The sequence below is a fragment of the Oryctolagus cuniculus genome, chromosome 12 (genome assembly GCF_051225735.1).
Source record: "Oryctolagus cuniculus isolate XC-2025 breed Fujian yellow rabbit chromosome 12, ASM5122573v1, whole genome shotgun sequence".
NCBI lineage: Eukaryota > Metazoa > Chordata > Mammalia > Lagomorpha > Leporidae > Oryctolagus > Oryctolagus cuniculus.
In genome coordinates this window covers 21,782,325-21,810,153 of record NC_142878.1, presented here as the reverse complement: position 1 = coordinate 21,810,153, position 27,829 = coordinate 21,782,325, and the positions used below count along the sequence as shown (strand labels likewise).

Here is a 27,829-nt window from a genome sequence, read left to right as displayed (position 1 = left end):
CTACTGCCTCCCAGGACCTGAATTGACGGGAAACAAGCCAGGAACCACAGCCAGGTATCTAACCCACATCCTCCAATATGGGGCACAGGCATCAACCACTAGGCCAAATGCCCACCTCCAGAGAATATTTTTATAGTGGTGAGGTGGAACCGCCAAACCTTGTGGTTCTTGGACTTCAGTTTTCCAGATTGTTCCCTGAATGGGATGGGTAATGGTGGAGACTGCACAAGTGACCAGTTAAGTAAGAATGTTGAATGTTCCTGGGTCTTCTCCATGGAAGAGAATCCACTGAATATAAATCTCGGTAAGGATTCCTGGCTCCCTGGAAGGTGATGGATGCCACCAAGGAGGCCAGCGGGCAGCTGGCCAACTGTGTCCCCAGTCCCTGCCCATAGGAAATGGCTGCTATGTGAAGGTGGAGATGCCTAGTGTGCCCCGGGGTTGCTCCTCCTCGGGGCCCGACTGGCACTAACTAGGAGGTAGACCCTGCCATGTGGGCTTGTTCATTTGCCATGAGGAGCCACCATCAGAGAGCCCAGACATACTCAAAGCCCATGCAGTCAGCACATGTTCTCCCTGAAGCCACATCCTAATCAGAAACCGTTTATTAAGCTGCCCAGAAAAATGCCACTGAATCTGGAATAGCCTGAGTCCCTGTGATCAGCTCCTTGTCTCCCTGAAGGAGCCTGGGAGCTAAGTCATACTCCACAGTGGTCTGCTGTCGCTCCCCCTCTTCGCTGAGGAACGACACAGGACCCTGCGTTGTTCTTTTGCCTGCTCGGCCCTTCCCGGGTTTGCTGCTGGTTCTTCCCGGGTTGGCTGCCGTCCTTCCACCTCCATGGAAGGGCGGTTCCCCCTGCCACTTTCCCCACTTCCGTGGGGGAGCGGCACACCGCCGGCCGGCTCTCTCGGGGGCTGCTCAGATGTTCCTCAGGTGTTCCTGGTGCATGTTGTCTCCTCCTTTATAGTCCTCTTCCACCAATCCCAACTCTGCTACCCACACGCCGAGTATGCTGCTCTCCTCCAATCAGGAGCAGGATCAGCTCCTTCAGGTCATCACTCAAGTTGGCGAGAGGCAGCTGCGTAGAAGCTGTTTACTCCTCTCCCAGCGCCATATTGTGGGAGAGCAGATGCATAGAATAAGTCTTAATTCCAGTAACTTAGTCTAGTCCGAGTTGCTCCCCACAGTCTGCTGAGTGGGTGATCAGGGCAGGGGAGGCTAAGTGAGGCAAGGGGTGGTGACAGCCAGTTAGCTTCCTGGGTCCACCTCCACACTCAACACTGGAATCACTTGACCCGAAGGGCTGAACTCCTCAGAGCCAAATGACCGCCATTGCTTTGTCTGCAGGATGCCTAGAGAGGGTACCTTCAGCCACATAACTCATGACCCAAAAGTTAGCACTTAGGAAGCATGTGAGCCCGTAGGCTCTGTGGATGAGGGAGATGAGGGATAGGACCCGCGGTGCATGCCTTGGAATGTCCGGGCTTACCTGGGCTGGGTGATCCGCTCAGAGCTGGTTCCCCTCTCACCTGGTCCGCTGGTGCTGTTGGGGGCTGGAGGCCTCTGTTCACCACCAGGGCCTCTCCATTGGGTTCCTTAAGTGACCTCACAACATGGCAGCTGGCTTCCCCGAGAGTGAGTCACCCCCAGAGAGAGGACGGGAAACCTGGCCTGCCTCTTATAACCTAGCCCGTGAAATCACACCGTCCTTTCTGCTACGTTCTGTTTGCAAGACGTGACTCACTAAATCCAGCCTGCTCTCGGAGGGCAAGGGACAGAAACCCGTACCTTTCAGAGGGGGGCGTGTCAAAGGAACGATGGGCATATTTTAAAACCACAATAAGTCTCACTTATGTTGTCTCCAACTCTTTTTTTTTTTTTTTTAACATTTCCATGTCTGACCGACCCCTCTCCTGATCCAGGTAGTCTCAATTTTTATATTTTAATATCTGTTAGTTATGTTTATGACCATTACACACTGAGGCACCTTTTATATATAATTATACTAATTATATGTAATTGCACCAAAATAAACTTATCTAGCAATGCTGTTTTCCACAAACTTTTTGACATATCCTGGTACATTCTATGTCATTAATATATTTGGCGTGTGGTCAAGCCCTTCTGGCGTGATAACTATTATGTATCTTCACACTGATTGGCTCCTCCCTTCTGCCACCTTGCTGGCTGGGGGACCTGGGACAAGTTCCTTGGCCAGTCTGTGCCTCAGTCCTCAGCTACAAGGGGACTTCAAAAAGTTCATGGGAAAATGGAGTGAAAACGTGGGTTTGATTTGGTTTAAAGAAATATTGAAATCCGCAAGTGGTTTTTTCATGATACATGTTTCCCGTTGTATAAAATACAGTAGCCCAGGATGGACGCCAGAACCTCACGGCTTCTTGGGAGGATTGAAAGGGCAATTAAACACACAGGGCTTGGAGGAGCCCCTGGCGGGTTGAAGACAGACGGCAGCAGTGGCTGTAGGCGTGGCCAGCGCTTCCTCTGGGAAAGCCCCGCCTCCCGGGCTCTGTCAGGATGGAGAAAGCGGCGTCTGGGCCTGGCAGGCTCTGTGGCCTCTCATTTTCCTTCCTCTTTGCCGCTCTTGTCCCTCTGCTGAATCCCGTGTAATCCCTGGCAGAGCGTGGTACCTGGAGATACATGTTTACTTCGTACTCTGAGGCCTGTTTACGTTTTGTTTTTGTTCCTGGGTGTTTTTGTTTTGTGTGTTTTCAGGCTGACCTTTTGCGGAAGGGTAGGGTATCCAAACAGGGAGGTGACCTAGCAGAGAGCTGGGGAGTCCTGCAGCCTCGTGTACTTTTATTAAATGTTCTTCCCGGGTTTTATCTTTCAGTGTACCTGTTCAAAGGCGAACCCTCACTAGCTCCGAGCAGCGTTCACACAGTGCTGGGTTCATCTTCCTGTGGCCCCTTTGGCTTCTTTCCAAGGCCTCCTGGGCTCAATGAATTGATTTTTGGCTCCATTCTAAGCATAGCCGTCTTTTTAAAACATGCCTGGTGTTTGCTGAAAATGTATCGCTGAGGAAGTTAGGATTGGCGTTGTCTTCCAACTGGAGTTGCTTTAAAAGGGAAATCATTCCTTGTGGAATGCATAAGGGTTGTCTTGTGTCCGGTGGCAATTAGCTAAATATAGAACCAGGGAGCTGGGAGGCACCTGCTGAGGTCATCGGTGCCGCCTGCCTGCCTGTCCCATCAGAGTGTCTCCAGCCCTGTTGTAACCTGTTCAGTAACCACTGGTTACACATGGCTTTGGAGCCCTATAACCGTGGCTGAGCCAAGTTGAGGTCTGTTCCCAGGGATGAAGTAGGCCCTGGGTTTCAAATGCTTGATACTAAATAAATAAATAAAAAGGTACACTATCTCATTCATAGTTTTCCATGGGATTTCTAGAAGTTCACCTAGGAGTGAGTGTTTGACCCAGCAGTTAAGATGCCCATGTCCCATGTTGTAATACCTGGATTCCCTACCAGCTGTGGCTGCAGCTTCCTGATAATGCAGACCGTGGGAGGCAGCAGGGGTGGCCTAAGCATCTGGGTCTGTGCTGCGCATGTGGGGAACCTGGGTTGAGTCCCCAGGTCCCAGCATTAGCCTGACCCAACCCAGGCTGTTGTGAGCATTTGGGGAGTGAACTAGTAGATGGGAGCTTGCTCTCTCTCTCTCTTGCTGGCTCTCTCCATTAAAAAAAAAAAAAAAAGTAGAAAATGGAATTAAAAGATGTTTGGTTGCAAAAAGTTTTAAATCCACACACAATTTTGTTCCATAATGCCCATTTTCCATGAAGACCCCTTCTTATATTGAATTTTTATGGATCACATGTTGGAATCATTTTATATTGATTACATGTTGAAATGATGTTTTGATATACCGAATTAAATAACATTAAAATTAACTTTACCTTGTTTTATTTTATTATTTGAAAGAGAGAGAGATATATTCTATCTACTGGTTCACTTCCCAGATGACCACACAGCTAGGGCTGAGACAGGCTGAAGCCAAGAGCTTCCTCTGGGTCTCCCACCTGGGCCTTTTCCCAGGCCATGAGCAGGGAGCTGTATGAGAAGTGGAGCAGCTGGGACAAAAGCTGGCAACTGTATGCGATGCTGGTGTCACAGGCAGTCGCTTTATACCTGCTACGCCACAGTGTTGCCCCTCACCTTGTTCTTTTTATTCTTAAATGTGACTACTAGAAAGTTGAAAACTCCTCATGTGGCCCACATTATGTTACCCCTGGATGGAGCTGCTGCAGACCATGTTGCTCTGTTATTCAAACTTTCAGATGGAGCGTCTAGAGCCTGCCTTGGTGACTCCTCTGAGTCTGAGCCTTTGGTGGTCCAGTGCTTTTCCACAGCTCTCCTCTTCAACTGGAAGAACTCTGCATCAGATACTGACTCTTCAGCATCTCCTTGTAAAATCCCTAAGTAAAGAGAGCCTCTCGGGGAGCTGTGGCATAGCAGGGAAAGCCACCGCTTGTGGTGCCAGTTCAAGACCCGGCTGCTCCACTTCTGATCTAGCTCTCTGCTCTGGCCTGGGAAAGCACTAGAAGATGGCCCAACTCCTTGGGCCCCTGTACCCACATGGGAGACCCAAAATAAGCTCCTAGCTTTAGATTGGTACAGCTCTGGCTGTTGTGGCCAACTGGGGAATACACCAGTGGATGGAAGATCGCCTCTCTCCCCCTCTCCCCCCCTCTCCCCCCTCCCCCCTCCCCTCCTCCCCTCCCCCCTCTCCCGCCCTCTCCCCCCCTCTCCCCCCCTCTCCCCCCTCTCCCCACCCCTCCCCACCCCTCTCCCCCTCTTCCTGTATCTCTTTCAAATAAATAAATCTTAAAAAAAAAAAGAGAGCCTTGCTTCTCTTCTCTTTGCTGTCAGCTCAATAACCCCATTTCCTTTCACTTTTTGACTTTCTACTTCATTTCCAACTTATTGGTAATTTTTAACGATTTCCCCCAGGTGGGCTCTGGTTTCTCTATATAATTTTTAAAACTTGGGATCTAAAAGCACTCGTGGCTCTACCGGGGATCTGACTCATGTAGAGACGGATGAAAGGAGTGACTTCCACCATCAAGTCCGTGATTGATCCTTAGCCTCATGTAATCCAACAGCAGGAGGAGGGGCAGATGCTATTTGTACCACTCTTGCCCAAGGAGGCACTTGAGGCTCAGAGAAGTTAAGTGACTTACCAAGATTCCACCACACTTTACGTGGCAGATCTGGGACTTGCGCCCGGATTTGCCTGACCCCAAAGCCCACGCTCTCTCATTGGATCCCCTGCTTCATCTGCTGGAGCTTTTCTTTGACAGAATTCTTTCCCGTGGCACTCGAGGGACCTCACAGTGCAGGCCGGTGCTTTCGTAACTTCTGGCCCTGGGGCTTGTTCTGTGATGTTTGTGTCTAACTACAAGAATGAAGTCCTGCTAAATTCCAGAAACCCCTCCTCACCCCGAAGACACTATGAAAACCACGACTGCTGGCCCTGGCCTTTGTGGGGTCGTTTGTGAGCCAGAATGGGGAGGTCTCCAGGTTTCAGGAGAGACTTCTCTGGAAGGGAGCTTGCTTGCTTGTCCCAGAGCCTGTGGATAACGATCAGCTTCCAGAACAGGCTACTTGTTCAAAGGCCAATCAAGGCAGCATTGGCTGCATTTTGAGTGGGAGGGATCCTCGGAGTTAGATGTTCACGTGAATGAAGCTTGACAAATTACAAAGGGTGTCTGATTCCACGTCTCTGCAATACTTAGGCTCAGCCAGACAGAAGACAGAGTGGTGGCTGGTGGGAGCTGGGGAGTTTGGGAATGTGAACCCTGGTTACACTTGTTCTGCTAAGGAGACTCTCTGGTCTGAGCCCCATGTGTCTCTGGGGTTGGATCTAGATTCTCCTAAGGAACACAGCGTCGCATTCCATTTGGCTGAACCATAGTAGCTGTGGCCTCTTGGGACATATGCATGAAGGTTGCATCGAGACCCCCCCAGCCATCTAAGAATGTTTGGTCTTCTGTTTAGTGGAAGTCCTTGGCCCCTGAAAACCAGAGGTCAGTTAGCCAGTCTGGTGGACAAGGCCATTTTGAGAAAAGGTAGCCAGGATACATAGATTGGGACTCTAATCCGCAGAAATCCTCTATATTTAGCTTGGTGTTGCATGTCATGGTGGGTGTGTTTGCTTATTTGCTCTGCGTATTTTCTTTTGCAGGAATCATTAACCAATGGCAACAGGAATCCAAGGATAAAGTGATTTCCCTCCTGTTAACTCACCTGCCTTTGCTGAAGCCAGGAAACCTCGATGCAAAAGTAGAGTATATGAAACTGCTGCCCCAAATCCTGGCACACTCTATTGAACACAGTCAGCACATCGAGGAGAGCAGGCAGCTGCTGTCCTATGCTCTGATACACCCGGCCACATCGCTGGAGGACCGCAGTGCTCTGGCCATGTGGCTGAACCACTTGGAGGACCGCACGTCGGCCAGCTTTGGTGGCCAAAACCGAAGCCGCTCAGACTCAGTGGATTATGGGCAGACGCACTACTATCACCAAAGACAGAACTCCGATGACAAGCTCAATGGGTGGCAGAACTCAAGGGATTCTGGGATTTGCATGAGCGCCTCCAACTGGCAGGACAAAAACCTGGGGTGTGAGAACGGCCACGTGCCCCTCTACTCCTCCTCGTCCGTCCCCACCACGATCAATACGATTGGAACCAGCACAAGTACAAGTAAGTGCCGTGGAAGCCCTCTCCCGTGGTCTGGTTTGGCGACTTGCTGTGTGTGGCATGTCCTGCTGACAGTGTCTGCTCTGAGCACCCTGGGAGAACGAGGCTGATTGGCATTGGCTGCAGGAAAGGGAGCCTTAGACCCCGTATTTGTTGCTCTTTGACCCTGGAAAGATAAAAATTCTGGGCAGGTAAAAGTGATGGGTGGTCCACATTTGGGCTTCAGCCAGAGCAAAAAGAAAGAAAAAAAGAGAGGGAGAATTAATGGGGAAAGAAGGAACCAGCCTGTTTCCACGGATAGAAATGCCTTTCATTCACATCTTCACCCTGGGTTTGGATTTGCTGAGACACTGAGTTAGCGTGTGGTTCTCTAAACCTGATTCTAACCCATGTTTAACCAGCCAGCCTTGTGGGCTTCGCGTGTTTTCTTTCTTTTTTTTTTTTTTAACATTGTGCCCTGGAATGGCCCCTTCCATTGCATTCCCTGGTTGTATCCCCAGCGGTGGGGGCCACTTTTGCTCCAGAGCCAGAAAAGCAGGATTGCTGGCTGAGAATGCTGCTCTCTGCTGTGGCCTGGTGTGAGGCTGGGGGCTTCCTCTCCCTCCTTCTAACCCCTTAGGAGAGGCCTGATCAGGACCTGCTTGGTGGCAGTGAGAGAGCAGAGGTCAGGCCTTATCTCTCTTCACCACTGAAGCAAAGTGCCGTGCCCACCCGCACTGCGCACAGGCCCCCTCTGTGGCTCCCTGCTTAGGTGGGGTGAGAGAGCAGCATGCCATTGATGCCCATAAAAAGCAGCCATGTGGGAGAGTGGCCCATCACCAAACAGTATTCTGTGATGCTAGTTTGCATGTGTCGGTGGATACAGCATCACAGAGATCTCTTCCTGGGGCAGGGCCGAGGGGGTGAGTGGGAGCTGTTGCGGTTAGACCTACTGTGCCTGTCAACACGCGGATGCCCCCGATTAAAAGATAAGGCAGTGAAGAATTAGCAGTGATACCCTCTGGGCCTCTCCCTCCACCTGGATCCATTGGTTACTGGGCCTCTTTAAATGGCTTCCTGAAATACATAGGACGGTTGTATTGTACAGTAACTGAAATAATACCTTAGTAGAATAAAATAAATACTGAAGATACTCTGTTGATATCACTACAACATGAGCTTTTTCTGTAATTCTTTTTTTTTCTACTTTTACATTTAGATACGGGTAACATTTTGGGAATGATGGCATCACTCATTGATTATATAAGAGGTTCCAATGGCAGTCAGTCTCTTTCCTAAACCAGTCATTGAGCCAAGGGCAGTTTTCAGTATATGTGTCTATATGTGTCCAGAAGTGGCAGCAGACACCGGAAGGCAGATGACGGAGTGGCACGGCCCCGGGTTGCCCGGTCAGCAGCGGGATCTGGTAATTGTCACCAAGCAACTGATAAGTGGGAGAGATGTGAGCTCTGAGCTAGCTTCCCTCACAGCTTGGCGTTTTGTGTTTCATTTGTCTGGAAGTTAGTCTCCGGTCATCACCCATTTTCACCTGCTGGTTTACAGACTCAGGGTTGGCCTTGACAAGGTTAGTGCTGGAGCATGGTGATCGGATTGTAGTCAGCAGGCTCACCCCCTGCTGTCACCTCCCAGCCCAGCCGAAGCAAGGACACTTGTAGATGGCTGTCACGGCCTTCCTGACTTCTGAGCCCTGGTTCAAAGGTCAAGTATCCTTGAACTGGAAAGGCCTTGGAGGTTTAGCCAGCTGACTGGATTCCATTTCCGTGCAAGACGAAAGGAGTCAGAGCCCTCTGTAAGAGCATCATGAAGAAGAGTTCAGATTTCCTTCCAGCAAATTTCATTCAAACACTCGGGCCACCAATACTTGTATTTCAGTAATGACTCTGTCCCAAAATATTAGCATCATTTCGTTACTCCTTTGCATCATCTATGGTGGCTCAATTGCATTTGTAAAACCTGTGTTTGCAAATTGCATTTTTTAAGTCTTTGGACCACTGTCCCACTCATGCCTCTATCAGACACATACTGAGGACCTGGGAGGCAAGCTGACAGCAAAGAAAGAAGAGTGATTGGCGTCAATGCCCAGAGCTACAATCTGCTCACCACAGCCTGGCCATTTTCTTAAACCTCTCTGAACAAGGTCCCCAACCTGTAAAATGGGAACATTTGTGCTAACTACCTTTGAGGGTTGTGGTGAGAATAAATAAGATTATGGAAAATGTCCAGCACTTGCCAGAGTAGCAGCAATAAGCTCTCACTCTGTCTTTGCTAGATGAGTAAATAAAGGAAACTGATGAGGACCACAGAGAGCAAAGTACAACCCTGAAATACAGAGTCTGTGCCCTCACTTGCAATTCTGATGGCCACCTGATGATGCACCTGCCCCTGAGCCCATGGCCATGTAGAATACTGATGCTCCTCAGCTTACAACAGGGTTATAGCAAGTCAAAATGTCTTTACTATACCTAACCTAATGAACATCGTAACTTAGTCCAGCCTACCTTAAGTGTGCTCAGAGCAGTTGGCCTACAGTTGGCCAACATCATCTAATATAAACCCTACCTTATAAATACAATAATGAATATCTCATGTAACTGAATGGATGCAGTACTGGAAGTGAAAAACAATGATTGTATGGGTGTCCTCCCACACCAGCATAAGTTGGAGAGTTGTGACGCTGAACCATCAGGAGTTAGGGACCGTCTGTAGTCCAGAGATCCTTGAATATGCTCTGACTTTGGGTCATTCCGTCACAATAGAAAATGCGCTGGACTTATGGCTGCTTCTGCTGTACTGAGGAGATGCGTTTCTCACTGTTTTCAAGGTGGAAGGAAATAGCTGTACAATACATGATTATAAAAACTGAAGTCAATTAGTACTATTTTCAAATTGCTGGCTACATTAATGACAGCTAATGAAAGTTAACTAGCAATCCAGCTTGTTAATGGTCTTTTTGTTTTTTGTTTTTTTAACTTTGGTTTAATGCACTGATAGTTTATTCCTTGGTTATGGTGCCTTCCACAAAGTCCCTTAGCATTCCTGCCTTTCTCCCTGTCTGGGATTCCAGGAAACACTTGCCCCATACTGTTGTGTGCCCCACACTGTGTGAATATGTGGGAAATATGAGGGAGCCTCAAAAATCTCATGAAAAAATAGAATTAAAAGATAATGCGGATTTTCCATGAAATTTTGAAGATCTCTCATACGAGGAGGTTTGAGAAATGGTTTCTACTTTCAGGGAACTTAAAATTGAAGAGAGAAGACACATATTGATCAATTCCACAATTAAAATTCAATATTCCTTTTTGCCAGGCTTCTTATCCATAGAAATTTCATGCAACTAAATCATGAGTTATAAATATGTAGTGGAATCATACTCTAAGGCATGGATGAGGAACGTCCAGCCCATGGGCTGTATAAGGCCCATGAAATCATTTGGTCTGGCCCTGCCAAGGCAACTACAGATGGGACTTGAGATTCAATAAACCTATAGCAGGCTAATTTTTAAGTTGATAATTTTGTATGGCCCAGAAATGATGTTATAAATATCCAAATGGCCCTTGGCGGAAAAAAGTTCTCCACCCTCATTCTAGGAGCTTCCATGAGGCATGGAGGGCTGATAGTTGAGTAGGGGTCTGTCTTGGTTCATTGTATGCTGTCATAAGAGAATGCCACAAATGAGGGGTAATTTCTCAATGATAGAAATTCATTTGGCTCATAGTTCTAGAGGCTGTGAGTCTAAGATCCAGGGCCCATATTTGCAAAGAGCCTTCTTTGCCATGCATGGAGGAAGGTATCATATGGCAAGAGAGTATGAGAGAGAACAGGAGAGGACTGGGCTCACTTTTTTTTTTTTTTTTTTTTTGACAGGCAAAGTTAGTGAGAGAGAGACAGAAAGGTCTTCCTTCCATTGGTTCACTCCCCAAATGGCCACTATGGCCAGCACACTGCGCCGATCCGAAGCCAGGAGCCAGGTGCTTCTCCTGGTCTCCCATGCGGGTACAGGGCCCAAGGACCTGGGCCATCCTCCACTGCCTTCCCAGGCCACAGCAGAGAGCTGGATAGGAAGAGGAGCAACCAGGACAGAACTGGTGCCCCAACCGGGACTAGAACCCAGGAAGCTGGCACCGCAGGCAGAGGATTAGCCTAGTGACCCACAGCGCCGGCCTGGGCTCATATTTACAGCAAAGCCGTTGTCACAATCAGGTGGTCACTTCCACTGTAATGTCGTTCATCCGTCATGAGGACAGAGCCCTTGTGACCTGATCACCTCCTCAAGGTCTCATCTGCCAGCACTGTTGCTCTGAGGCTAAGTTTCTAACCCATGAACTTTGAGGGACACATTCAAATCATAGTAGGCTCTCCACTCTGATCCTGTGAATGTAGAAATCTGTGTGAGCTGAAGGGTCAAGAAAGCCTTAGCAGAGCAAACAGGAAGTGAGCAAGGCTGGAAAGGGGAAGGAGAATTGGCTGGGGCAGGGCCCTCGGGGAGAGAACAGGCACTGGGAGCAAAGGCATGGAGGACTGGTGTGGGGAGAGGAAAGAAAAGGAGTGGTTCCTGAAGGGAAGCAGGGGAGTTGAGGGAGACAGAGTAGACCAAGGAGAGGGATCTGAGAGCCCCTAAAGAGGCCCAGCATTTATGCTGTGAGCATGGGGGTGACATGAGCCATGCTGGGTGAGAGATCGACTAGGGGCAAACCAGCTGGGTGGCAAGGCACAAATGCAGAGTCCACAAGTTTCCAAAACTCAAGTGTGTGAAGTAGCAAAAGTATCGAGAGGATAGGAGCAGGTACGGAGCAGAAGGGATGGGTCCTAGAAATGGTCTAGGGTGGAATTGGCAGGATTAGGACTCGGTGTGGACTGATGTTACTGAGTCACTCATTTATTCATTCACTTACATTCACGTCATATGCATAGCCTGGCCAAGGCACTTGCAGCACGTCAATGGACAAGACAAAAATGATTTCCCACGTGGCGCTGGCAGTCTAGTATATATAAGTTGTAGTAAATCACATGGCTCTTTAAAGGTTAATAAGTGACATGGAAATATGGAAAAGCACAGAGAAGGGAAGACCGGGCCTGGATGGTGAGGTGGTTGTGGTGTACAATAGGCTGGGCAGGATAGACTCACTGAGGAGGTGACGTGTGAGTGCAAACTTGGTGGAGGTGTGGGAGTTAGCCAAGTGGTCATCTCGGGGGCAAGTCTGCCAGGCAGAGAAAAAGCTAGAGCAAAGACCCCAAGATACAAGAGTGCCCTTCCTGTCTGTGGAAAGGCAAGGGGCTGATGATTAAAAAGGAGGGAGTGAGACAGAATGTGATGGGAGAATGTGAAGAGATCAGAGGAGGGACAGACTCCATAGGGCATTGTAAGCCATTGCCAATGCAAGGACTTCTCAATTAGTAGTATTTTGAAATTAATTTGTTTGACAGAGAAAGAACCTCTGTGTCCTGGTTCACTCCCCAAATGCCTGAGATGGCAGGGGCTACACCATAGCCAAAGCTAGGAGCTGGGAGCTCAATACAGCAATGACATGTGAGTGGCAGGAACTCAGTTCCTTAAACCATCACTACTGCCTTCCATGGTGTGCAGTAGAGGAAACTGCAGCGGGAGCCAGGAATCAAATTTAGGTACCGCAAGATGTGACACCAGCTTCTCATGGCATCTTAGCTGCCAGGCTAAATGTCTGTCCTCATTGCAAGGACTTGGACTTTGCTCTCACTTAACCAGGAAAACTGTTAGAGGATTTTTGGCCGGTGAATTGTATGATCTGATTCACATTTGAAAGAATCTCTTTGGCTGCTATTTTAAAAATAGACTGTACCAAGAGGAGCTGATAAGCAGCAGTCATAAAGGAAAGATAAGGAAATCGAGATGCTAATTGCCTGATTTGATCAGTTTATGCAATATACAGGTGTTGAAATATTGCACTGTACCCCCATGAAAATGTACAAGTATTATGTGTTAAACATTTTTTTTTAAAGAATAGATTATATCAGGGCAAGGACAGAAACAGGAGACCAGATAAATGGCTCTTGCAGTGATCTCAGCAAGAGACAATGATGGCTCAAACCAAGATGACAACAGTAGAAGAGTGAAAAGCAATTAGGCGAGGCCGGCGCCATGGCTCAATAGACTAATCCTCTGCCTGTGGCGCCAGTACCCCAGGTTCTAGTCCCGGTCGGGGCACCAGATTCTGTCCAGGTCGCTCCTCTTCCAGGCTAGCTGTCTGCTGTGGCCCGGGAAGGCAGTGGAGGATGGCTTAGGTCCTTGGGCCCTGCACCCGCATGGGAGACCAGGAGAAGCACCTGGCTCCTGGCTTCAGAACAGCGAGGTACGCCAGCCGCAGTGGCCATTGTGGGGTGAACCAATGGAAAAAGGAAGACCTTTCTCTCTCTCTCTCTCTCTCACTGTCCACTCTGCCTGTCCAAAAAAAAAAAGGCAATTAGGGGCTAGATATATTCTGAAAGCAGAGCCAACAGGATTTCCTGACAGAATATAAAGGGGTATGAGAGAAAGGATTCAAGAATCACTACTGGTTAAGATGCCTGCATTGCACTTCAGAATATGTGGGTTCAGTTCCCTGCTCCAGCCCATGATTTAGCCTCCTGCTAATGCATGGGAGTGGTGGTGATGGCTCAAGTGATTTGGGTACTTGTGCCTATGTGGGAGACCCAGGTTGAGTTCTTATTTGGGAAGTGAACTAACAGATGAAGTACCCACGTGCTCACTTGCTGTCTCTCTCTGTCTGTCCTTCAAATAGATAAATAAAAATCTTTAAAAAGATGATACCACCTTACAAAATAAAAAATGACTCTAGCATCTTGGGGGTTGGTTGGTTTTGTCTGAGCAGATGGAAGGAGGTATGACTATTATTGGGGAAAGTGTCCATCAAGTACAGTAGGTTTTGGTTAAGATCAGGAGCTCAGTGTCATGTAGGATGAGTTTGGCAGATATGATAGACAGTTAGGTTTCAGTAGGCAGTTGGGTATACGACAATGCAGTCTTGGGAAGAAGCCTGATCTGAGGTAGACACTAGGGGGTTACCAGCACGTGTGTGGTACTTGAAGCTGTACGACTAAATGAGATTACCAAGGAAGAGAAATAATAAAGATGACTAAATACCTTGAGTCTGGGCTTTTCAGCCTGAAGACTGGTGGAAAGTAGGCAAAAAGGCAAGGGAAGTGGAGGAAAAACCATCAAGGTTGGAGAAAACTCAGAGGCATGTTTCCTGCAAGGCAAATGAAGAACATATGTCAAGGAAAAAAGTACAGTTAACCAATGAAAGTATTATGGATAGGTCTAATAAGAGCAGGGCCAGGAATTGACTGTTGGACTTATCAAGCAGGGAGATTGTGATAAATTGAGCACTTAGCATGTGATAGGCATTTAAGAGACGAAGAGAGTTAATGATTCCAAAGAGATTAAGAGGCAAGATAGGGAAACAGACTATCCACAAGCTTGATTTTTGGATGTTTTTGATTTTGAGAAGATGTTTGAATATTGGTTTGGGCCAGCACTGCAGCTCAATAGGCTAATCCTCCACCTAGCGGCACCGGCACACCGGGTTCTAGTCCCAGTCGGGGCACTGGATTCTTTCCCAGTTGTCCCTCTTCCAGGCCAGCTCTCTGCTGTGACCCGGGAGTGCAGTGGAGGATGGCCCAAGTGCTTGGGCCCTGCACCCCATGGGAGACCAGGAGAAGTACCTGGCTCTTGCCTTCGGATCAGCAGGGTGCGCAGGCCGCAGCACGCCAGCCGTGACGGCCATTGGAGTGTGAACCAACGGCAAAAGGAAGACCTTTCTCTCTGTCTCTCTCACACTATCCACTCTGCCTGTCAAAAAAAAAAAAAAAAAAAAAAAAAGAATATTGGTTTGGAGGAAAATAATGTTTAGAAGCATTAAATGTAGGTGATAGAGCCACAGAAGTTTTTGAAGGAAGGGGCTAAGAGAGGGAACAAAAACTAAGTCCTAATCTAATGAGACTCAACCTTTCCTTCTGTCCAGAGGTAAGAGTATCTTTTCTTGATTGCAGAAGTTAAATCAGTGCGATCTCAAGGACCTTCAAGCTGGCCTTTTTCTTCCATGAGATAAAAGAATGGGTTGGGACAGGTTGAAATGTATACCTCATTCTCCTTGTGAGGCTATTCAGGGGTCTGATGACCGAATGGAGAATGTGATGGTTCTTTCTCATGAGTCCGTTGGACCAGAAGGGACCAGAGTATTAGTTGTCACAAACCCTACAAAAGAGTTGCTCAACTTTGAGCCATTCCAAGTGATTCTAAATACAAGGTGCATAGAACTTAGCATCTCTAGGTCTGCTTCCTGTCCACTATAGAAAAAGTTGACCATTCAGGGAAAGAATAAGTATTTTCTGGCTTTCTTGAGAGCCTGCAGGATTCCCTTGTGTGGAGATCAGTGTCACCCACTTTGCCCCAGATTGCCTGACCCTTTCCTGCTCTTCACTAGTGTATTGGATGTCGGAGAAGACTGTGCTGTAACCCAACTGAAAAGAACTTGTTTCTATTCAGAGAACTGCAATAGGTGATTTATCTTAGAATTCTTTACATTGGGATTTGAAAACTTGTTGGCCTTTGGTGGCTCAACATGAGGCAAGAACTCAAAAACTTTGGCTTCCAAAATGTTTTATTTCATGTGTCCCCTTTAACAGATTCATGGTTCAGCTGTAACTTGAGTATTTGTTGTGTTAATGTTGATTCATTTAATCTCTGATAAATGCCATACAAAGTAAATTAGCAATGGTAGCACACACCTACTGTGTTTATTTACTACATAACGCATGCAGTTGCAAACCTTTTATAAAGAGATTGGCTCACTTAATCTTTGTAATTCCATGATATGGCCATTGCTGTTTTCCTCACTTGGTAGATGAGGAAGCTGAGATGCAGAAATAGAGGTTAAGTAACTTGACCAATGTCATAGACCAACTACGTGGTTGAGCTAGGATTTGAACCCAGGCAGTCAAGTCTCGGTGTGTCTAGCTCTTAACTCAAGGTTACGCTGCTTCTGCCTCCTAGTCCTGTCCTCAGAACTTGACCAATGAATAGTTGGTAGATTCTTGGTTTTCTCTGATTCAGTTGCCTCCAGACGGGAAAGCCACCCTATAGAACTTATGGTCTCCACAAGCCACAGATTAAGACCTGCCCAAATAGCTGCTTCTGCTTGACTCCCTGAAGCAGAGGAGCCGTTCAGGTGCTGGCTTTCCCACATGCTTCCATGTCAGCTATTGATATTCTGGGTTGCAGACTTTGATCAGCCTGGTCACCTCCCTGATGATAAACTCTTGAAGGTACTTGTGTCTTCTTTATCCCTGTGTCCCAGCACCAGGATCACTGTGTGGCTCAAAAAGTCGCAGCAGCTTTGGAGTTGGCAGCGCCCTGGCATGCACTCGGCTGCATGTTCCGAGCAGAGCATCTCTGTTAGGTCATGGCTGTCTCCTGCTACACCCAGGTGTGGCCTCCCAGGCCTCCCCTACATGCCTCTCCTGGCAACTCCTGTAATTCAGTAAGAGCTGCCATGTGAGCCCGAGCCTGCCTGCCCACCCCTCCATTAGTGTGTGCTGAGTGTTAGGAACTTAATAAATTCCTGGGCTCGCTGGACGAATGTTCATGAAAATAATGCATTTCCAAATTGAACAAGAAAATGTCCCTAGGAATTCACTCTTTGGTGATAATTTTGATCCCTTAGCTTTATGTCATAATCATCATAGTGACATTTATTACTACTCTTGCTGCTTTTGTGACTCATCTTACCAAGTCAGTCTCAATTCTAACAGACTTTTCAAACGTACTGTGATATTGATTACAAAGGTGTCAGTAGCTGTATGCAGTTTTACATGTGATGAAATTCCAGAGAGTTATACACAAGTTCATATAAAAAAGTGGGACGTGTAAAAACTGCCAAGATCTGAGTGAGGCCTAGAATCTAGTTAGTTGTCTTAACATCAGTTTCCTGATTTTGATCTTGTACTATTATGATGTAAAATATTACTTTGAGGGAAGTGGGGTGATGAGCACCTGAGACATCTCTGTAATATTTTTGCACTTTCTTATAAATCTAGAATTATTTCAGAGTTAAAACTAAGAAATTACTGGGATATTCAGTGTGTGGATTGGAGGCAGGGAGGGTAAGGGGCATGGTCCGTGTCTTCTTAGCCTTCCTGGGTGGTGGGAGGGTCCTTCCATATATGGTAGAAAGCTACCAGATCCTACAGAGCCAACATCCCAAGCAAAACTACTTGAGCAGCAAGGTGAACGGCAGAAGTGAGTCTTAGGAAGGGCTCACTCCTTTGGGAGCCCCAGTCTGCAACTGGAAAAGAAAATCCCCCATTTCCATTGGCCCCGTTTGGGTGTTTGGGGCCAGCTCTCTCAGAAATCTGTTTTGCTCTGACGTCCGTCCTTGTCCCTCTTCCTCTCATATCATCATACAGGCCTCCAGCCACTTCAGGCTAATGCCAGTCGTCTGCAAGAAACCAGCAGAACATGGATTTTTAAGGGAAGGAGAGTGGCTTGCTGAGAAAAGACCCCTTTGCTCATGGCTTCTTAGAAATGACAAGGAAAAGAAAGGCCCCACAGACCTGATTCTGTCTTGGAGGCTGCAGGCCATCTCTCCCTCAGTCTGTGCAGTCACTGGAATGACTTGGAGTTCCTTTTAAATTTTTATGGAATTATTTTGTCTTTCACCAACAGACTTTTCTCGGTGGAAAATTTCTTCCTCCCAAAAATCTAGCTAACCTGGCACATAACTGAAAAATTCCATTATTTCCTTAACCCCTTATTTGCTCTCCAAAGAAGTATCTGTTGAAATAGTTGGTTTGCCGCCTTTGGGAAGCATGTATGACAGCTGGCACGATGTATTTTTAGCATGAGCTTCCTTCCCCTTTTGGGGGAACTTTTTTTAGTAGGGCACTGGCCCTCGTAGCCCACACTGCATTGTCAAGATGGCTCGGTGAGGCCTCGGAGGGCCTGATGTCGCCACGGACGAATCCTTCTCCCCTGTGCAAGAGTCCAGAGCTTTTTTTTTTTTTTTCCCCAAAGGGACAGTTTTCCTCACCATGACTTGTGTTTGTTTTCTGGAGCCTGAGAGGGTGGGGACAATCAGAAAAGGCAGTGTTGCAGGCAAGAAGTTTGTGCATTTCTTGTGCTGTGGAAATCCCACTGCTTGGGAAATGGTGCAGACACCGCAGACTCCATGTTCCTTGGGTCATGAGGCCTTTGCCATCCGGCCCCATGTGGGAGGATTATTTTAGACTTTAATGACAGTGAGGGTTATTAAACACCAGATGAGCGGCAGAGGAAGGCAGTTGTGTTCACATTCTCCACCACGCTTTAAAAATAGGATGGCTTCTGGCTGGAATAAATGGCTTAAGTAGGCCTAGCTGGGAAGAGGGGAGGAGAAGAGGGGGAGACTAACAAAATGGTTTTCCAAAGACTTGTTGAACCCTGTGGTCTTAGGATTTCTATCATTTTACAAAATGCAGAATCTGAATCTGACAACAGCTGCATACAAACAGATGGAAAACTTCTAAGTCTGCACTGACTTAGGTTTTGCTCTTCTCACTTTTAAGATTTCCAGTGGGAAAATTCAGAAGAAAGAGAGATCCTTAATATCGAGCAAATTAAATGCCTGAATTTCATGTAAATCTTAGTGCCAGCAATTACTGTCAATTTGGGGTAGATTTTCTACCTCTTAAACACTAAGGACCATTCCTACATCCCTTCACCCCCAGCAGCCCTCCGCATTCTGTTGAGGCAAGAACAGGATACCAGCAGATCTCCAGCGTGAGTCCATTAAGAGAAGGATGTAGAGATGGGAGAGCAAGATAGGCAAGTGGTTCCCAAATCAGGACAGTGCTAGAAGGGGTTTTTATGGGTTGGAGAAAGGCTACAACTCCCACACTATTCTGGGACAGCCTTCTTTGCCAAAACGTTGGACTATTTCCATAGACAAATTCCATGGCTAGAACCAGAGAGTGGAACCAATGAGAGCACAGAGTGTACCTGAGATATCTGTTTCACAGCCGACCTCATTGAGATGCATCCTTTCAAGCTGATATGGAGCTAAGCCAAGCTGATACGGAGCTAACAGTTATAACAGATGACTTTCTGCTTTAGTCTTTGACTTTGCACAGTAAGACAGTGCTATACAAATGGAAATAAAGGGCTGTGAGTGGTGTTTTTGATATTCAAGGTTGAGGCATCAGTAATGAGGTGGTTTTGACCAAAGTCAAGAACGTGGCTTTAGAGTCAGACAACTTGGCTTTTAAAAATCCAGCTCCACTAATAACTAGGGACATGGCCATGGACAAGTTACATGACCTATAACTTGCTTTTGTCATGTACACAATGGGAACAAATTTCAGTAGATCTCTTGATTGATTGAATCAGGATGGGTAGTTCATAAGTTCATTGTAATAGCTGCTTAAGGAAGAGAATCATTAAGAACAAGATCTTAAATATATTATTTTAATTTAAAGCATAAGTTTTCACATCTGCTTGCAGCCTCTTATATGACATGATGGCCCTTTCTTTGAGGCTGGGGTCCCTGGCAGGTTGCTGTTTGGCCTGCATAAAATATATCCTTAGTGTGTTATTTTCTCTGGTTGCTCTGTAATACAGTAAGAGTTTGAAGACATTTGCAAAAACAATCAGAGCATTGAATCTTTGTAGATTCTGAGTTTTCTCAATAATTGAGATTATTTTCTTACTCTCACTGAATTCAGCAAATTTTTAAGCAAAAACACTTAATGAATATGAGTATTTGTAAGGCATGTAACCAAGTTTTTATGCAGTTAACTTTTTGTAACTCATAGGTCATTGTTTCTGTTATATGTTCTAAAAATATATGTTTACAATGAGCACAACTGTCATAAACGGGTTTGGGAAGAAATTCATTTGACCCTTGGTACACCTACCAGTCAGCGAGCTGGAGCAGAAGCACAAGTAAATCACAGTCCTGGAGGAGTTTGTGAGCCATGAGCACCAATAAGGAGTTTAAAGGGAATGGAGAGTGCTGGTTGATCCAGCAAGGTGGCTAAGACACATGAAAACGGTGGGCATTTGGCCTAGTGGTTAAGACTCCAGTTCGGACAGTTGCATTGGGTGGTTGTGAGATTTAAATTTAATTCAGGTGTATAGAAAGCACTTGCCAGTAGGGAGATGCTCAACCAATGATAGCACTTATTGTTACTATGTCCCTTTTTATTACTACTGATAGTAAGGGGTGCTGTCTTTCACCAACTATAGTAGAATGAAATCCCTGTGGCAGGACAGCCCTATGACAAAGCTAAGCCAATATGCTAAGTTGAAATCAAGATACCTTGAGTCAACTCCATTAAGAGCCAGCTTTCCACAAATACCAGGATCCCTTTTACAGACTGTTTCTGTAATAGATCTTATTAAATACCTTAAAATGGACCAAATTTTAAAAGCACAAAGAATGAAGAGTAAGGTAAAATTTTGTTTGGTATTGCTTCTTTGAGATCCATTGCTAACAGGAACAATCTTTTAAATAAGTAGTAAGTGTAGAAATATTATTCAGATTTATAGAAATGGGCCTTAAGTAACAGAATGGGTCTACATAGCGATAAAGAAAGCTATGCATAAAGATATAGGCCAGGGAAGTGTGGTTGGCCCCAAGAGTGCAAAGTGCTTGGAAGAAAAATAACATGCCGTGGTGAAAAAAGCAGTGGATTAGCAAATTCCCTCCACTTCTGACTCAGTGCGTGACCTTGAACTCTCAGGGGCCCCTACTTTTTTATGAAGGCCTGGGGCTGCACGGTCCCTGAGGATCTTTCTTAGCACTTTCAGTCTAAGCTTCCAAGGCAGCACTCTCCAACCCATAGAGTGCTGATGGTGAGGCTATGGGGCTTATCGTCACCACATGGGGAGAGTAGGGGAAGGAGGGTGATGTGTCTAAGAGAAGTGGGGGACGTCAAAACCGCTATATTCAGCATTAACTACACATTCAGTAGAAAATCTGATAGGATTTTGGTTTCCTCACTTTAAAAAAAGAATGTGAAGATCAGTAACTGCTTCCAGGAATGTGAACAGAAAATCTAGTAGACTTTTCGTCTACTTTTTGAAGTGTGTACCATGTTCGTTCCATGAAGTACCTATTAAATAAAAATAGGCATGATGGGTGTGTGGCACAGAGGTTAGGACACTGCTTGAGATACCTGCTTCACATATCAAAGTGCCTGCTTTGAATTTCGATTCCTGTGCTTTCCACCCAGCTTCCTGCTATTGCACACCCTGCCAAGGTTGATGGTTCAAATACTTGGGTCTCTGCTCTGCTCCCAATTCAGCTGCCTGCTAGTGTAACCAGGTGGTAGTCCAAGTGCTTGAGCTCCTGCCACCCATGTGGGAGACTTGATGGAGTTTCTGGCTTCATCCTGGCCCAGCCCTGGCTATTGTGGCCATTTGGGGAATGACCCAGGAGATGGAAGATCGATATTCCCTCCCTCCCTCCCTCCCTCCTTCCCTTCCTCTCTCCCTCCCTCCCCTCTTCCCTGTCTTCCTTTCTAATGAATAAACCAATCTTTAAAATACACATGCATATAAAATGAAAAAGATAGGAAAATGTTAATGAATAGAGAAAGGGGAAAAAGAACATATCCTGAAATAAAAAACAAAAGACAGCATGATTTATCCTGGAATAATACTGCTAATGAAGGAGTGATTTTGATAATTTAGAAATATACTCAAATGTATTAATAGCAAAGGCAGAATCATGAGACTCACTCCTTACTCTCTACCATATAGAAAGAAAAGAAAATTGGCAAAAAATAACAGTTGCAGTCTCGGTGATTATGAAATTGCAGAGCATGCGTCAATTACAAATGTGGACCCCACACACATACCAAAGAGAAAAATCGGAGGACAGGCCACTTGCATAGCAGTCTTGATCTGTGGCTGTGGCTTGATAGGGATGGGAGTCTTTTGGGAGGAAAGTGGACTGTGTGGAGGCTGTTTCCAGAGGTCTGAGAAGTATCTGCATGTCACTGATCCTCACCCTGTGCACCAGGTCAAACATTTCCATGGGGGAGCAGGGACACGCAACTTCAGGGCTCTCTCAAAAACTACTACCCTTTTTGGATCAAAAAAAACATTGGCTTCGTCCAAGTCCAAACAAAATTAGATGTGTATCCTTCAGCTACAGTTTCCCAAGAGGCGGTCTCTGACTGGCATCAGTGGGTAGCTAGGGTACCCAGCACCGTCTGACAGAGCCTGGAGATTAAATTTCCTTAAAAGGAAAAAGGCCACTGGAGGGAAGAGCAGTTAGGCCTCGATGAAGTGTCCCTAAGTGCTGGTTCCAGGGCCCTCTGCAGGTCCCCAGATCTGTAGATGTGCAAGTCCCTGTGTGAAATGGCATAGTTTTGCACGTATATACATATCCTGTTTCCCCCTTTCTCTATTCATTAACATATGTTCAGTTATAGGTACAATTTTTTGTAAAAGACTATTTATTTGAAAGTCAGAGTTACACAAAGAGGAGAGGTAGAGAGAAGTCTTCCATCCACTGGTTCACTCCCAAATTGGCTACAATGGCTGGAGCTGGGCCAATCCAAAGCCAGGAGCCAGGAGCTTCCTCTGGGTCTCCCCTACAGGTACAAGGGCCCAAGGACTTGGGCTGCCATCTTCTTTTTTTTTTTTTTTTTTTTTTTTTTTTAAGATTTTATTTATTTATTTGATAGGTAGAGTTAGAGAGAGAGAGAGAGGGGCCGGCGCTGTGGCTCAACAGGCTAATCCTCCGCCTTGCGACGCCGGCACACCGGGTTCTAGTCCCGGTCGGGGCGCTGGATTCTGTCCCGGTTGCCCCTCTTCCAGGCCAGCTCTCTGCTGTGGCCAGGGAGTGCAGTGGAGGATGGCCCGAGTGCTTGGACCCTGCACCCCATGGGAGACCAGGAGAAGCACCTGGCTCCTGCCATCAGATCAGCGCGGTGCGCCGGCTGTGGCGGCCATTGGAGGGTGAACCAACGCCAAAGGAAGACCTTTCTCTCTGTCTCTCTCTTTCTCTCATTGTCCACTCTGCCTGTCAAAAATAAAAAATATAAATAATAAATATAAATAAATAAAAAATCTTTTTTTTAATAAATAAAAGAGAGAGAGAGACAGAGAGAAAGGTCTTCCTTCCATTGGTTCAATTCCCAAATGGCCGCAATGGCCGGAGCTACACCAATCCGAAGCCAGGAGCCAGGTGCTTCTTCCCGGTCTCCCGTGCAGTTGCAGGGGCCCAAGCACTTGGGCCATCTCCTGCTGCTTTCCCAGGCCACAGCAGAGAGCTGGACTGGAAGAGGAACAATAGGTACCCATATGGGATGCCAATGCCATAGGCAGAGGATCAACCAAGTGTGCCACGGCGTCGGCCCCTGGGCCATCTCCTACTGCTTTCCCAGGCCATAGCAGAGAGCTGGATCAGAAGTGGAGCAGCCGGGACTCAAATTGGCGCCCATGTGGGTTGCTGCAGGCTGCCCCTTCACCCACTATGCCGCAGCACTGGCCCCCAATTTTGTTTTTGTTTTTTGTGGTTTTTTTTTTTTTTTTTTTTTTTTTAAGACTTATTTATTTGAAAGAGTTACAGAGAGACGAGACAGAGATCTGCCATCCTCTGGTTTGGGCTAGACTGAAGCCAGGAGCCAAGAGCTTCTTCCAGGTCTCCCATGTGGGTGCCAAGTACCCAAGGACTTGGGTCATACTCTGCCACTTTCCAGTTGCATTAGCAGGGAGCTGGATTGGAAGTGGAACAGCTGGGATTCGAACTAGCGCCCACATGGGATGCCAGCACTGCAGAAGGTGGCTTAACCTGCCGTACCACATTGCCAGCCCCAGGTACAAGTGTGTTGTTGTTGTTGTTGTTGTTGTTGTTGTTTTGACAGGCAGAGTGGACAGTGAGAGAGAGAGACAGAGAGAAAGGTCTTTCTTTGCTGTTGGCTCACCCTCCAATGGCCACCGCGGCCGGCGCACCGCGCTGATCCAAAGGCAGGAGCCAGGTGCTTCTCCTGGTCTCCCATGGGGTGCAGGCCCCAAGCACTTGGGCCATCCTCCACTGCACTCCCGGGCCACAGCAGAGAGCTGGCCTGGAAGAGGGGCAATGGGGACAGAATCCAGCGCCCCGACCGGGAATAGAACCCGGCGTGCCGGCGCCGTGGGTGGAGGATTAGCCTAGTGAGCCGAGGTGCCGGCCCCAGGTACAGTTTTTATCCTGAGTATTTTTGATCCACCATTGGTTGAATCCTTGGATGCAGAACCCACATATGGAGGGGCCGACTATAAGGAAACAGAGTGAATTCCTTACCTGTTTGTAGTATGTATGGACATACATAAAAGAAAATGCACACCATAGAAACATCTCATTTTATGCAGCAGGGGTGTTCTAAAAAGTTGCCAGAAATGTCCATTTTTTAAAATAATTTTACAATTGACTAAAACTATGATTTGGGGCATGAATTGTCTTAGATGCTAATTAATCCTCATTGGCAGGAAGTCTTAAGATGTGGGGTTTAGGTCCTCAGTTCCTGAGAGCCTGTGTCAAAGTTGATCTATAAAATATTTAAAATAGCAAGTACTGAGAAGTTTTCTGCAGGTGATTTTTTTTTTGCAGTGAATGTAGTAGTCCTCTGATTGCTGTCTGGGTGTCGGGATTACATGTGTGACTTCAGCTGTCTTTGACAAGTCCCATTTATATGAAGTTGGATGGGTAGAGCGATGGTGACTTTCAGTACCCCTCAGCTGAGTTTCCAGATGTGGGGAACATGGTCTTCCTGGATGCAGTCAGGGCTGAGAGAGACGGCCAGGAGGGCTTGGCTAGAATACTGCCTGGGTCTGTATCTACTGGGTTGTAGCGAGGGGATGCTCAACTCCGCAGCATGCTTGGGAAGTGGGAAGGATTTTAGTGTAGTCATTAGGCCTTAGGGAGCTAGATTGGGAGAAAGGGTACTGTTCACGTATGTTCATCATTATTTGAGAAGCTATTTTTTCATGCCTGTGATAAGTGTCTTTAGCTCTGCTAGGCTTAGCAGCATAATGTAACACCCCAACTGAATGCTATGTACAAGTTTTAATCTAAAAGTCAGAGCCCACTACTGGTATACTGATGTGACTTTGGGTAAAAATGACCACTTTTTGCACATCTGTATGCTTTCCAAATTCACCTGGAATCTGAAAGCACTGTGTGCTGACCTTCACAGTATGAGAACTCTTGATTCCCAACAGAGTGTCCACTTAGGGTAGGAGACTGCCAGTGTGGGTGAGGCCAACCAGTTCCTCAAGAGGGATCTGAGCTGCAGATCCTGAACTCCAGGTAAGCTTCGTTGTCAGTTCTCAGAGAAGAGTAAATGTCTAGCCAGCAGAGGATGTGTTGCTTCGAGACTTTGTTTTCAATCTACGAGATGCATAAAAAAGAATGTAAAGTTCTGTGTGGTCACAGTTCTTTCCCCGACTCTCTGGTGGTGATCTCTGTCTCTCTAGCAGACATCTGCATAATTTTTTGCTTCGAGAGCATTTCTCTTGCTCCTCTTCCCCCAGCCACTCAATCTGTATGCAGTTGAGAGCACAGGCTAATTAAGGGGTACTGCCGAAGCAGTTGCCCAGAGAAGAGCTCTTTAAGTGCTTGACTGAGAGCACTCCGTACCAGGTCATGCTCGTGGCCATCTCCTCATTCTGTCTCCATGTCTGCCTGTGAGCTGCGTTCCATCCTTCTGCAGTTGTGTGCACAAACTTTTTAGAAAGGTCAACACAGGAAGAAATCCTTTTTGCTAAGGAATATAGCAAAGAAAGGATTTCACGTGTACTTCTTGGGTCTTCACACCTAGAAAAATAGCCACAAAATGTCAATAAAAAGAGAGAGATCCTTATCTGTAACCAAGGCTCTGTATTTTTGGCTGCCCCTACAATGGCTTAGGAGCAAGAAACATTGTACACTAGGGGTTAAACTCTCAACCATGGGACACCAAGCCAAAGGGCTGCTGAAATTCTTTGGCTTAGGAGCTTGCTTTTGCCTGCAGGATTTTTTATTATTATTATTATTATTATTATTAACTCTACTTCATCATTTGGGTAAACTGTTTACTTTAAAGGATGTTCACCCCATCATATACCCTGTTCCTGAAACAAGGTGGACTGGGAGAAATAAAGCATCTACTTAAGTCACTTAAGAATCTTGGTTTTGGGGGACAAAATGGCGCAGAGGAATACCTTTCACCTCTGTCCTCCCTCTGTTAGATTAAATAGTTCAGACTGAGTCTCTTGGAAGCAAGGGTCTGGGTGGGCCTTTGGCTGAGCTCAGAACTCTAGGAGATGCTCAATACACAGATTATCTTCAGCTTAAAGAATGTAGGGTCTCAATGCCAAGTCTATCCAGTTGGAACACTGGTAGAATGTCTACCTCAAACAAGCCCATCATGGCCATATGAGGGTCCCACTGGGGATCATATCCTTAAGCCTGTGACCAAGTACAGTTGGGATTTTCTTCTGGTGCTGTGTAGTTTGCCTTCCTCCGGTCCTGGAGTTCCAAGATGAATCTGACTTGCTAGAATTGTTTCCGTTCAGATCCACAGTCCCCAAGGCTAGCAATGCAGGTGGCCCAGTTTCTAGGACTGAAGGAAGAGCTGGGACAAGTGACCCACATCTCTGGACCTTCCCTTCATTGTTCTGCCATAGTTCCTTCAGGGACACGTGCCTGTGGCCAGCTCCGGCAGGCTCACTAAGACCCCAGATGGCAGAATCGGAGTCCAGAAAAGTCGCAGGCAATAGTAAGTTGCCTTTCAGAGTTAATGCTTTGCAGTCAGCCCAGCCTGGGCCTGATGACCAGCTGTGTGGCCTTGGAGAGATGTGTTAACCTCTCTCCGCCTTGATTTCCTCAAGTGCCACTCTTCTCTGGGTATAAGTAGTCTTTTTTCTTAAGACCGCCTTCTTGGAACCTCTGTCTTTTACTGCAGCCCATGCCAGTCACCTTTTGAGTCTCCTAATCTAAAAATTTGTGCTGCCTCAGCTCTAGGAAATTTTGCCAAACGATAATTTTCTCTCTTCTGTCAAGAACACCTTCTTATTCTGATTCCCAGAGCTGTCTTCCAAACCCACCATATAATTTTAAATCTGTACTGTCATATTTTCTAATTCTAAGGTGCTTTCTTGTTCTTTGAATGTTTCTTTTGTTACTTCATCCTGTTCTTGTTTCATGGGTACAAAATCTTTTCTAATCTCTGGAGATTTTTCCATTTGATTTTTTTTTTTTTTTTTTTTTTTTTTTTGGTGTTTTATGCTCCCAATATTGCCTGTGCTTCCTTGGAGTTGCTTTCCTGTTTGTTTTGGACTCAAGCGAGAAGCAGTCCTCCGTTATCTGTTGACCCTTGGTTTATCCTTTCACTTAAGAGGAAGGTACCGGAACTTTGTGTGTGCAGATTTCATCACAGGAAGATCAGGGAGGAGCCTGGCCTGGCTGTTTTGGAGGCATTCACACATATCACAGCCCATAATTCTTATCTCCTGATCTAGCCCATTTCCACTAGAGGAATCCTGGAACCTGCTTCTGGGAGATACACGCCTGGCTGTCAGGGCTCTAGGGGCTGTTAAGAGAAAGATGCTGGCCAGCGCCACAGCTCACTTGGCTGATCCTCTGCCTGTGGCGCCGGCACCCCGGGTTCTAGTCCTGGTTGGGGCACCAGATTCTGTCTCTGTTGCTCCTCTTCCAGTCCAGCTCTCTGCTATGGCCTGGGAAGGCAGTGGAGGATGGCCCAAGCTCTTGGGCCCTGCACCTGTGTGGAAGACCAGGAGGAGCACCTGGCTCCTGGTTTCGAATTGGCATAGCGCGCTGGCCGTGGCAGCCATTTGGGGGGGGTGGTGGACCAACAGAAAAAGGAAGACCTTTCTCTCTGTCTCTCTCTCTCTCTCACTAACTCTGTTTAAAAAAAAAAAAAAAAGGTGCTGACAGTCATCTGGTTGTTTGGGGTTAGGGATAGAATCAAAGGATCTCCCTGTACCTTAGACATACACACCTTCTACTGAGCCTATTTTTTGGCCCTTGCCCACACCGCTGGTCCCACCCACCCCAAGAGATAACTGGTCTCTAAGTCCTGAGTTCTTTGGGTGTTCTACAGCATG

General features: G+C 46.7%; 1 protein-coding gene across 3 annotated transcripts in view; it reads left to right on the top strand.

The window, feature by feature from the left end:
* The window catches only part of SAMD4A (sterile alpha motif domain containing 4A), a 226,632-nt gene that overhangs the window by 134,150 nt on the left and 64,653 nt on the right, over positions 1–27,829 (top strand). For all 3 annotated transcript variants that reach the window (XM_051822872.3, XM_008269681.5, XM_089309690.1), the window contains one exon: positions 6,202–6,720. In XM_051822872.3, the coding sequence (XP_051678832.1) occupies positions 6,202–6,720 (519 nt within the window). The remainder of the gene's footprint in view (positions 1–6,201; positions 6,721–27,829) is intronic.